Raw genomic sequence first — 12745 nt, forward strand, 5'->3', positions numbered from 1 at the left:
AATCATATCGCTTCCCTTCAGGGGCCAATATGTGTTCTGGTGTGCTGTGAAACATGGAACAGTCTCCCTTGGGAGGTGGTGGACTCCAACCTTCCTTGGAGGTTTTTCAGCAGAGGTTGGATGGCCATCTAGGAGGGATGTTTTCGCTGAGATTCCTGCCTTGCAGGGGGTTGGACTAGATGACCCTGGGATTTCTTCCAACTCTACAATTCTATGATTCTGTGCCAATCTTGAACCAGGAATTAGGTATTGCCTACACAACTCATTCCATGATAATAAACAACTGCAATCTGAGATCTTTGGGGTTATTTATGTATTTACTTTATTCTAATAATTTGTATAACACTTAATCACAGTCGTCTCTAAGCGGTGTGAAATAAGACCAAAAGTGAATTAAAACTATATGGCTTCTGCAATCAGGAAGGCTCTGCATATGCCTCATCTTCATACAGATTTTATTTTCATAGAAGACAACTTTTGATTGTGCCTGTTCTGCCCAGTGGTTGTAATCTTGAGAATGGTGCATCCAACTGGGTCCTGTTGTTGATATCAGAACACATAGAACCACCTATGTAAGCCATTCCATGCAAGGCAGATGGCATCTTCTTTATAAAAAATAAGCATATTACTGACAACTTGACCACCCTTAATAGCACCAAAAATCTCCTGCCTCATGGTGCTCAACAATAGGACCGGTCCTTGTTCCAGTAATTTCTAGGCCAGTGTTTCCCATTGGCCAATGGCAGGCGGAGTGTGGCGCCACCTCCATCCCTGGGGCGGATGGGACTGAGCTGGCTGGCTTCACTCTGGTCCGCCTCATGGGTTTTTAATGCCAGGGCCTAGTCCACTTCCTCGTTTAGTTTTTAAAAATTGTTCGTACATGTTTCATTTGTTGTGGAATGAATAAGGTGTCTTATTTACAACAACATATTTCTTTACTATGTTGTAGGACACAGGTAGAAATATAGATACATAAAAGAATTCATCTTTCTGTTTGTTCACTTAAAGAAGGTAGATTTCCAGGGGGACACTGAGTAATTTTTTTTCTTAAAAGAGAGCAGTAGGCCAAATAAGTTTGAGGAGCCCTGTTCTAGGCTGTGGGGAATCTATTTCATGGAGACTGGTTTTGTTAGTTTAGCCAGAGAAACTGGCAGCTGCTTTTGGCTTGTTTTGTTTTTAAAGGTGTTACTAGCCTTGTTGTGATATTTCCCATATGAATATTGGGAATACAGCTGTGGTACTCACATATTGACTTTGCTGTCTGAAAGGCACCTGCGAAGAGAGAAAAACGTAGCATTGATCTTTCCTTTCCTTTTCTTTTTTGCTCTTGCTGTTGTGCCGCTGTGCAAGCCAAAACAATTCACATTATTTCCTCCATAGAGGGAGGAGCAAAGCAAGAGGTGGTTCTTAAGATAGTACAGTAGTCATCTTAAAAAGTGAGAAATTGATTTTTTAAAAAACTGTTAAATTTAATAAACAGACAAAAGTGCTTTTATTCTTTAAAAGGATAAAGGTGATGCTTTGAACATTGAATAAGAACATTCTGTAAAGTGTTCTGTTTTACTCTTGTTGCTTTGTAGAAAAATGATGGAAATGCTTTTTGGTGTGTGTGTTTTTTTAATCTCCATAAATATGCATGAATTCGCAGAGCCCTGCTTCTGATTTGAAATATTGGTGGTCTCTTTTTTCCATTTACTGTACACAGGGTAGATTTACATGGGTAATTTCTATCAATGCTAATAGGAATTATAATGTAAATCCCCCGTGCCACAGTAGGAAAACAGACCTTTTGGTTTTCAAATGGGGCTTCAGTACCTGCATACCTCATTAGTAATGCATTATATTTGTAGCAGAAAAGATGAGCATGAATTTATTCCAAGGTTTGCTTTGTCAAAATTTTATCATGATATTCACCAGAATATTAAAAACTTGGAAGACGAAAGGGACAAATTCATAAAATATTATTTATTTGCTAAGCATAGTTCTCAAAGACACACAACACAGACAGACTCCGTTTAAAATATTCTTTTTAATAGGCAAAATAACTGCAAAAGACATGTTTTTTCTTATAGTGCTTTTGCTCATTGCTGTCAGCTGTTCAACGCTGAGAGCTTTAATGTGTGCTGTCAGCAGCCCCTTCCGCTGCAGTTGGAAGTTCCCAATGTGCAGCTCTCTAGGGTAGCCAATCCCAGACACATCTTTACTTGCCCTACTCTTGATGTCACATCATACTGTTAGGTGTGGGGCAGGTGAGCATGGTTTGGGGAAAACGGCCTCAGAGACCTAAATAGGGCCCCTGCCTGGCATGATTAGGTCCCTGCCGCATGTCCCCATCATGGAAATGCTTTCTCCGTAGTCATTTTACCTGGACCTCATGTAGCAACTGACATTAGTTGTGCTGGAAACATCTGGAAAGACCCTTGTTTTTAAGTACAGAAATTGATACCTGAGCCCAGGGCAGCAAGGTCTCAATTTCTCAGCAGCCAAGAGCCATGGAAAACACACACTTTCTGTTTTAAAGGCCCCAGGTTAAATCCCTGGCATCTCCAGTTTGGGCTGAAACCCTGGAAAGCCTCTGCTAGTCCTTGTAGACAGTACTGAACTAGGGAGGCCAATGGCCTGACTTAGTACAAGGCTGCGTTCTGTGTTCCTGTGACACCTGAAATCAAGTGCAGGAAGCCTTCAGACTTTAGCTGGGAAGCAGGTTCTAAATTCAATATAAATTTAACAAACCTATCCTGGAGACAGTATGAAGTGCAGTAGTACAGATATAGTTGTCAACCTTCAACAGCAATACTTGAAAAGAAACTGGGAAGTAGGAGTTCACCATCACAATGAACGGGAAAGTTGTGGAAATTTTCTGCCTTCACAGAATTGCTGATGGAGCACTCGGTCCTTTTTATTTTTAATACTGTGAAGCAACAAGCAGCATTCAATCCATTTTAGACTTGTTAGTTTTTTTATTAAATAACTTATTACACAGCTATCTCATTCTTTCTAAGGGTATTGTCATATGGAGGAAGGGTTTTTCTGGGTTGTTCCGTGCATGATAGAGCAACTGTTTCTGTAATGAGGTTCAGTGCTCTTGTTATCCACAATGAACTAGTTTGACAATAAGGAGGCCTGCTGTGAGCTTACATTGTGTTTGCTGTTTTGTGCAGACTTTACCATGCCATGAAATGTTATTTGTGTGGAAGTATCACAGTGGAAGTTTTAATTTTAGGTTCCAATTTCCTAACAGCATGTATCAGACAGCATTAAAACCCTGTGAAGACATTCTTGTCCTGCATCATTGTTTTAATTTCCCTTTTTCCTGCAGGAGAAATTCCAGTGGCTAATACTTCCTCTGGCTCAAATTGTTGTACTTGTAATTGTCAACCAGCATTACAAGCCATTCTTCAGGAGCTTAAAACCATGAGAAAGATAATGCAGATCCAAGCAGGTAAGATAGTCTGTCTTTTTCAAAAACTGAACTATCAAGGTATAATTTTCAGTCTGCAGACAGACTGCCTTATAAGTGCCTTTTAATGTCTGTTTCATGAAAGCATAGGTCTTAAAGACTGGTGCCCAGATGGTATGGATCAGGGATTGCCAACCCAGTGCCCACAGGTACCATGGTTCCCTTGAAGACTTCTAGTAGTGTACCTGGGCAGGTGCCCCAAACTCTGAGCTTCCCGTTTTGAAAAAAGTGAGTCTCTAGCCCTCCTAGAAAGAAACTTATGGGGCAAAATGTGCAGGCAACATCTAAGCGATTTCCATGAAATAAGAGTGTTGTGGCCAAGTTGTATATTTTTCCTGGTACAGTACTGAGGAATGTTCCCTGTTGTTATTAGACAACAGCAGCAACAGGGTGTTGAGTGTGGGTGTGATCTCAGTATCAGCAAAACATAGCTGACTTCCCCTGTTCAGCATGATTTTTGCATTATGCCCTGTTCCCCATAGCAGCCATTTGTGTCCGGCTTCCCCAGCTGACTGCTCCTCAAGCCTTCCTAGCATCCTGGGGAAGCAAGGGACTCTTTATTATACAAAGGCTTCCAGAGTGTGTTGCCCTTTGGTGTTTGAAAGACAGAAGGGTAGCCAGCCAGCTTAAAGAGAGTGCTCCGCCCACAGCTGTTGGTTCAAGCAGTTGGTTCTTATAAGAGGGTGGGAACTGGTCAGGAGTCTGGGCTCTGGCAACTGTCATCTTTGATGCATGTTTGTAAGTGTACTCACGTGTTTTTCTTTCTTCAGTTGCTGCTCAGAACAGACAACCGCCCCCAGTTCCTCTGGTTTGCACACAGAAATCAACACTTTCAAGAAAGAGAAATAAAAAGAAAAAAATACCTCCAAAGACTATTGAACCTCTTACTGTGAATAAAAAGCCCAGCGCTGCAGAGAATGAGAAAAAGCTATCAGCAAACTCTGAAATTTCTAGTGCGGAAGCTGCTGAATCATCCTCAAAGTTGGAGTCACAGGTTTCAGGATTTGGCATTGTCCTTGAATCTTCATCTTCAGATGTAAGTTGACCAGGTGCTGGCAGAACAGACCCTGTTAAGAGTGCAAACCTAATGTCACAGGTGTTGTAGGTAGTGTCGTAAGTCTTAGGATCAGGCCGAATGTCGGTTTCCCATGGGATCTTTTCTACATCCGCAGGTTATAACATAAGGAATGACCATCCACATACTTTATATTTTCAGGAAAGATCTGTATGCACACACTATATCCTAACAAATCCATATGATTGTCCAGTTCCTGTTTCATGTTTTGTACTAGTATGCCCCTGAGGGAATCATTCCAAAAACATTTCTGTTGAGCCTAGCATTGAATAGGCCTTGTTCATTTGTTCACAAGCATATTGGGAAGCATTTAGCCATGGGACAATTGAAGGAATTATTTTGTGGTTTTGCAGCTGCACTGAGGGAATCTTAAGAGTCGGTGCTAAAGTACTAAGATCATGATATCCCCTCCTCCTCAAGAAAGTGAAGATGTCAGGGATGCAGGGAAGGGGCATGCATGAGTTACGAAAGTCTTGTCAGTTATCCACAGATCTTAAAAACTGACTTCTCATTCCTCTTTAATCACCCATTCCCACCACCCTTCTGAGTAATACCCCTGCCCACCCTCTCACTATATATAAGGGTCTGGTGACTTCTATTTCAGTGTATCTGAAGAAGTGTGCATGCACACGAAAGCTCATACCAATGACAAACTTACGGTAGTTGGTCTCTAAGGTGCTACTGGAAGGAATTATTATTATTATTTTGTTTCTCTTTAATCAGATTAGTGCAGTTGGCATTAGGAAAAAGTGCACAAGTTAAGTAGCTGCTGTTATTATTTATGCTGTGTCACCAGTGCATGTGCATAAGGTCAGTGGGCTGAAGGGAGAGATGAGATTGGGGGGGGGAGGAAAAACATAATAAGGGAGGATGGTGAGCAAATGCAGAGGCGTGTACTTGGATTCAGTTTGGGGGACAAGTAAGCAAGAGGCTTGCTACAGAATATGTGTTTTGTTAGCATTATTGCAGTTGCCAAGGTAAAACCAAGGGTGATATTACAGAATCAAATTCTCCCATGGGTTGGTTCATTTGCTGTATCTCACAAGGGTCTTTGTGACAAAGATGGCAAGGGTGAGGCCTTTGTATGAAATGTATTCCTTCTCAGTCTGTAGCACTAGAATAGCTTGTTCTGCCTTCCCCCTGCCATAGGTAATGCTAGAACAAGTGGAAAGCTAAAGCGATGTCACTTTTTTCTGTCCGTGTTAATGGTTATAATATGTTAGGAAGAACTGTCCTGTGGAAGCAACATCACAAGGCTGTGCAGAACCTTTTTAACAATAAAGAGAAGTGAGGGATTTCCTATCTGCTGACCAGAAGTGCATTCACTTGTGAGTTGAACTTGTGCAAATCACTAGTTGGGCCACTGGTGGTTAATCCCAACCATAAGACTGATCTGCCCAATTTTATACTCTCTCATAGCACCAAGAAAGCTTACATGAGTGCTTGTGAAGGTAGACGAAGTATGGGAGCTGAAATTGTAAATGTCAAAATCTAGAGCCAGGATTTCAAAAGGCGCACTTGGCATTTTCTCCTTTTGGATTAGATGTTTGTAGAATGAATATCAGGAGAGCAAGAGGGTGGCCAGTTGGCTTTGTTTGAGCTTCAAGCAGATGATGGCTGAAAAGTTCACTGATGAGTAAGCTGATCATTAATTTCTTCAACGTACCTTTTTAATTTTGAGAAGACAGTTTCCAATTTCCTAAGTATAGCAAGCTCAGAGAACATAATTAAATTCCGTATCAATGATCATAAATGAAAGAAATTCTGTAGATAATATTGTACCTGTCTAGAAGTGCAAACTAATAATAAAAAAGAGCAGTCATGATAATTCAGTTACACAGATGTGAGCTACACCGGTAATTAGATTAGTGTGTCATCCGACAGACTCTATGTAATGATACATAGCAACTGGTTAAATGCTTTTCTGTGGTTCTTGTATGTAATTATAATTATACCCAGAAATGACTGTGCAAGGAGAGGATTGGAAACTTCTCTTTCAGTTTTGTAAGTGATTTTATTATTTTGACCTGTTTTCAGATTGCCCGTCCGTTTTCCATGTTTTGAACATACAGGTTCAAGGTTTTTTGTTTGGGGTTTCTAGAGTGGCTACATTTTTAGGCAGTGCCTCATTGCTCAGTGAGTGAATTCAGGCAGAGTAGTAATTAATGCTAGATTTATTTATTGATTTTTACAGAATGCTTCATCAAGTCTTGGGCTAATTATTTTAAAATATTTATGTTTTACATCTATAACCACAATATAATTAAAAAACAACAACAAAACTTGGAAGTTGATTGAAGGGCATTGAGTGAATCTTCTATCTTTGTGGGGAGAGAATGCCATTTAGAAAGAGACTGGTGAGACTTGAGTTCATATTATCACCTAGTCACAACCTTTGGCAATTCACTATTTTGCATTGTCCCATAACAAAAGGGGGGTTGAGGTTTTTATTTATCTGCATCTATGTGGACAGGCACATTAAGGGCCTGGGTTTCACAGCTGTTGTGAAAGAACAGTGTTTTACAGTGCATCAGTTTGTGAAAGGTACATATAATTTCTAGAGGGTGTTTGTACTTAGTGATTTTATTCAAGCCTGGCAAATTGTTCCACTGGGATGAAGTCCTTTGTAGGAGTCTTTATGATTCTAACTTGCCCTTTTCTTTTAAAAAAAATGTATCTAGCTGTCATGTTCATAGAGGAAAGGTTTGGCGTTTGCGCTATCACATATTCAAAGGACTGAAAACTAAAACCGTGAATGAAGCTTGCATTCCTTTGGACGCTAGCTTGGGAACTGACCTTGGTGAATGAACTCTGGAGGATTTCTGAGTACTGTATGGGATCATGTTTCAGTTCTTTACACACTCCTCTGTCAGTGGGATTTACATAAGAGTAAACATGCATAGGATCGGGTTGGAAGCCTGGGTTTACATCTTTCATTAATTTTCAGCTTGGAGGGAAACCCCAAGACCCCAATGAGGAGTGAGCATGCTCAATGGCCATGGAATTCTGATGGCTGGAGTGAATGGAATGGCTGGACCACTCCACACTGCAACATTTTGTTGCAGGCTCCACTTGTCCAATTTACAAATACATGTTAACTAAATTATGTGAATTAGCCACAATTAAGACTCTTGATATGTTTCTAGGGTAACCTTCAAAGCTGAATTAAGTAATCTTTCCATTTTGAATCTTTCAATTTTAATGAAAGGGGAAGCGTATGTATGCAAAATACTATGTAATTATCATATAGAAATTGCTTTTTAGAGAATTGAATGCCTTTGTAAACAGTGCCTTAGTGATCCCAAGTCTTAGAATAGCATTGAAAGACAGATCAATATTATTATCCCCATATCTCAGTTGGCTGGGGGTGTGACATAGTGATTTTCTTTAAGGCCACCCATTGAAACTGTTTGCTGATTACTGTATTACAAACGGCAGCTTCATGGTCAAACTGGTGCAAGGACCCAATCACTCAACCTTTAGATTGCCTCTTTTCTCTCTGCACAGAACAATCTTTGCAAAATATGTAGTTCTGGGGCACAATTTCTGTAGCCTCCTTCAAATGAATCAATAAAGTAAGTTCAGTGCTGAACTACCAGTATGGGAGATGCATATGCCCCTGGTAGTGATCTGTGTGATAATGTTTGCAAACACTTTCCTACAATGCCTTATTGCCATACGGAAATGTTACACTTGATTACCATTTTTGACTGCACCAGTAATTCCTAAGCAAATGGTGTACTCTGAGAAAACTTCTACTGTAAAAAATAAATTCATTAAATAAAAATTGTGAATTCAAAGCATGCCCATGCAGAAGTGGGTGTCTGGCCTGTTACCGAGAAAGAACATTACTAGCATCTCCTTAACCGCAACTCCCTCGTAGCTGCTGAGGTCCCCTCACAAATCCCTCAAAAACAAATTAGAGGTGAGCTTGCAGTATCTCCAAATCTGGGAGAGTTGTGTACAGCTATTAACCAAATGAAAAAATAACAAAGCCAGTGGACCTGATGGGATACCTGATGAAGTCTTCAAAGTGGGTGGAATTGAACTTGCACAGCAACTTCACAAGTAAAATAAAAAAATTCCTTCAGTAGCACCTTAAAGACCAACTAAGTTTTTATTTTGGTATGAGCTTTCTTCTTCGTGTATCTGAAGAAGTGTGCATGCACACGAAAGCTCATACCAAAATAAAAACTTAGTTGGTCTTTAAGGTGCTACTGAAGGAATTTTTTTATTTTACTTCGATCCAGACCAACACGGCTACCTACCTGTAACCAGCAACTTCACAAGTTCATCGAAAAAATCCTGGGAGAGAGAGGAGATCCTGGCAGACTTTAGAGATGCCAAAATTATCAATCTTTTTTTTTTAAAAAAAGGTGATAGAACGGGTTGTGGAAACTATTGAGGTATCTGTTTATTAGCTGTGGCTGGCAAAATTCTTGCAAGGATCTTAGCAAATTGCCTCCTAACTATATCCAAGGATACCCTTCCTGAATCCCAAAATGGTTTTCAATCTTCTCGGGGTACAGTAGATATGATTTTAACTTCAAGAAAAATGCAGAGAGCAAAACCAAATCATACCACCCTGTGGACTGTCCTTCTGAAAATTGGCTGCCAAATAAATTTGTGGACATTCTTTGGCTCCTCCATGATAATATGACAGCAATAATCACGGATCACAATGGCTCTCAAAGTGAACCATTCACAGTGGCATCAGGTGTTAAACAGGGTTGTGTTATTGCACCAACTCTATTATTTTCATTGCCATGATCCTATGCATTGTTGAAGGGAAACTCCCCACCAGGGTAGAAATATACAGTGGTACCTCGCAAGACTAATGCCTCGCACAACGAAAAACTCGCAAGACGAATTTTTCTATGGCCATGCTTGCAAGACAATTTTTTTTGCTTTTTTTGGCTTTGATTTGTTTAAATTGGAAAACCGCAAGATGAAATTTTCGCAATACAAAATGACTCGCGGAATGAATTAATTTCGTCTTGCGAGGCATCACTGTATTGAACAGATGGAAAGCTCTTCTATTTGAGTAGGGTGGAAGCAAGGAAGAAGGGATGGTAAGGGTTAAACCCAGATTGTGTTAAATGCAGATTGTGACCTGTCTAGCAGCTTTTAATGAAAAAAACAAAAGTGGTTAGTGCCAAGCTGCTTCTAAAGATTTGACACTTGTTATGTGTAAGAGAATTCTAATTTCTTCCATGTAAGAATCACAGATCAGAAATTCAAACCTGAGGGCATTACTTATTATTAGAAAACTAAAGGTGCAGGCAGGACTCAACCCCCCCCCCCCCAGCTCCAGCACACCTCAGGTGGGCACTATTGCATTTTTAACAGAACACAGGAAAGGTCCATGGTGAGCTCTGGAAGGCACCTCTTTTTGTAGACTAATAGCACTGGATGTGGGCACATAGGACCACATGCTCTCCACATGGTGGCCAATACTTTCCTTTTAAATTAAAGGAATGTGGGTATTGCCTGCTGAAATGCCTGTATTATTGGGAACCTGAACAGCCCTCCATGGCGTGAACATTCCAAAAGACATCACTTCCTGTTATACCTAAATCTAGAGCTGATCAAACCCTGGGCTTAGTCTGTATAGCCAGCTTGTCTGGGACTTGTCTGTTAATGGCACTATATATATTTTTCTGTTTTGAAAAAACTGTGGTTAGACAAAATATGTTATTGTGTAGATTTGTACTTTACATTATATAAATACACTCTGCCTTCTCTGGTTTCTCATCGTATTTGTGAATTTAACTATACAAACAATATCCCATAACTAGGTTGTTTGACTGTCTTGGGGTACATTTTACCCCAATACTGGTTTTGGATTCTTTCAATGGAGGTTTATACAACATAAATTGCAAGTTAGATTTACTCTAATTAATTACTACCAGTACAACCTGTGCAGAAGTAATTCCCAGGGAGGAGGCAAGAGGGGCGGTGGCCCTGGGTGCATTTGGGCATGTGTACAAAAATTTCCCAGGAAATTGATGGCCCTCCTTTAAGGCTGGAGTGCCCAGGTGGGCTTGGCTAGGACTTAACTGGACTCACTGGTGGCCAGAGGCAAGGAAGACCCAACGGGACACCCCTCCCTAAGTTGTGCCAAGAGAAGCCAGGCAAGAGGATGGCTGTGAGGCGCCCCGTGTGCCAGCGCTCTACTCCTAAGCCCAGATCCAGCGGGCAATAGGGGCAGGGAGAGGAGAGGAGCTTCCACGCTCAAAGCTGGTGGGGGCGGCTCAGAGGGGCTGGCAAACTGGGATGATAACACCATGCTTGCTCCTGCCTCGTTGCTGTGTGCCCTCAAGGAGCTGGCCAACAAGACCTTCAAGGGGCTGGAGGTGAACATGCTCCAGATGGCTGAAAGTAAGTGTCTGGGGGGGTGGGGGGGAGGTAGGTAGGAGAGGAGAGCTGGTTGGCAGCAGGGGAGGGCCATGCTTGCCTGTTCCGTTCTGGGGAGTGACCTCCTTAGACCCGGGCTCTCACCCAAGTGGCCTTGGCAGGCACCCCACTTTGGGAACAAGGTGGCACCTGGTGAACACCTTCCCACAAGCACTGCTGGAGGGAGATTTGACCTCCAAAGAGGAGGGAGCAGCAGTCTTTCCCCTCATCCAGAGGTCTCTCTGGTTTTCTGGGCAAAGCACAGGGCAGGGCTCTGGCCCCCCTCCATGCTTTCAGAAGCCCATCCTGGCATGGTCTTTGGACAGAGGCATGAGACAAACCCAGGAGCTGCCTCCGGGGCTGGCAGGTGTCTGACGCCGCCACCACTACTTTTTAGGGTGCACAATACTTAGCTTGCCCTGGTTGCTGGCAACCTACACTACACCACTGGTAAGCCCCGGTATGTTCAGTGGATATTATTCACAGGTAACTGGGAACTGGGCATAGGATTGCCTCAAAATGCTATCTACCTTTGTGACTAAGAAGCAATTGAGTGCCCTCCTTCTAAGTAAATGTTCTGTTTGTTTTCCATGCAAAGCAAATAATTTGTATAGATTTGGCAAAGGAGTTCTGTTTTAATCAATTAAAATATTCAGAAATGCTTGGACTAAATCTAATTTGCTGCTTGCAAATTTTAGCAAAACAAAAGTTTTGGCAATTCTTTCATTTGTGTTTAATCATGTACACCATTGCCTTGATTATCCTATGTTAACAAACTCTATTTGGCTATAAATCATACTTGGAAATGTCCATGTGAAGCTCAATTGGGTACTGATTGCGTGCAATTGAAGGATAATTTGCTACTGAAGGAATCTGGAATAAATCAGCACACACACCCCTCAAAATATGTGACTAGGGTACAGACTGATTCATTTATAAAACACACACACACACACACAAATGTACAAAACACATTAATTGCATCTGTAATTGAGACTAGGGATTGCCTGTGAAGAGTCCCTGTTAAACATATTTCTACCTTTTGCAATACAGGGATATTGGTTTTCTAATACGTAGATCCATGGTCATGTTTTTTCCATAATTATTGTGGTTATTGTGTAATAGCCTGGTCACTGGAAACTCTCTTGTTGTAATGCACAGCTAATATCAATCAATTTGAAAGGAAAGATTTCTCAAGGGAACTCATACAAATCAGCCGTGAAGCTGTAATCCAAACAAAATGTGGCACACATTTCAAGATACCTCTCTACCTTTATTATTAAGCACTGGAAACAATGTGTGGAGACAGCTGCTCTGAGGACAAGAGGATATTTTTTCCAACTTTGTGTGACCAAGGACACTCTGCCTTGTGGCAGTTTTTTTAGTGTGGGATTTTTTATTTTGAAAAATGAGGTTCATCTGAGGATATGAAATGCAATCTGAATAGATAACCTAGGTATAGAGTTGTAGAATTGAAAGGGACCCCCAAGGGTCATCTAGTGTAACCTGCACAATTCAGGAATCTCAGCTAAAGCCCCCAAGACATATGGCCATCCAACCTCTGCTTAAAAGCCTCCAGTGAAGGAGAGTCCACAACCTCTCGAGGGAGACAGTTTCACTGTTGAACAGCTCTGACTGCTAGAAAGTTCTTCCTGATGTTTAGTCAGGATCTCCTTCGTTGTAAATTGAAGCCATTGGTTTGTGTCCTACCCTCCAGAGCAGCAGAAAAACAGCTTGTTCCCTCTTCCATGTGACAGCCCTTGAAATATATTTGAAGATGGCTATCATATTTCTCTTAGTCTTCTCTTTTCCAG

The 12745-nt window shown here is 41.3% G+C and overlaps 1 protein-coding gene across 3 annotated transcripts in view; it reads left to right on the top strand.

The window, feature by feature from the left end:
* Positions 1-12745, top strand: part of BEND7 (BEN domain containing 7) — a 51313-nt gene that overhangs the window by 19351 nt on the left and 19217 nt on the right. For all 3 annotated transcript variants that reach the window (XM_035127128.2, XM_035127127.2, XM_060279476.1), the window contains 2 exons: positions 3320-3442; positions 4231-4496. In XM_035127128.2, coding sequence (XP_034983019.1) covers positions 3320-3442; positions 4231-4496 — 389 coding nt within the window. The remainder of the gene's footprint in view (positions 1-3319; positions 3443-4230; positions 4497-12745) is intronic.

The sequence above is a fragment of the Zootoca vivipara genome, chromosome 10 (assembly GCF_963506605.1).
Source record: "Zootoca vivipara chromosome 10, rZooViv1.1, whole genome shotgun sequence".
Lineage (NCBI taxonomy): Eukaryota > Metazoa > Chordata > Lepidosauria > Squamata > Lacertidae > Zootoca > Zootoca vivipara.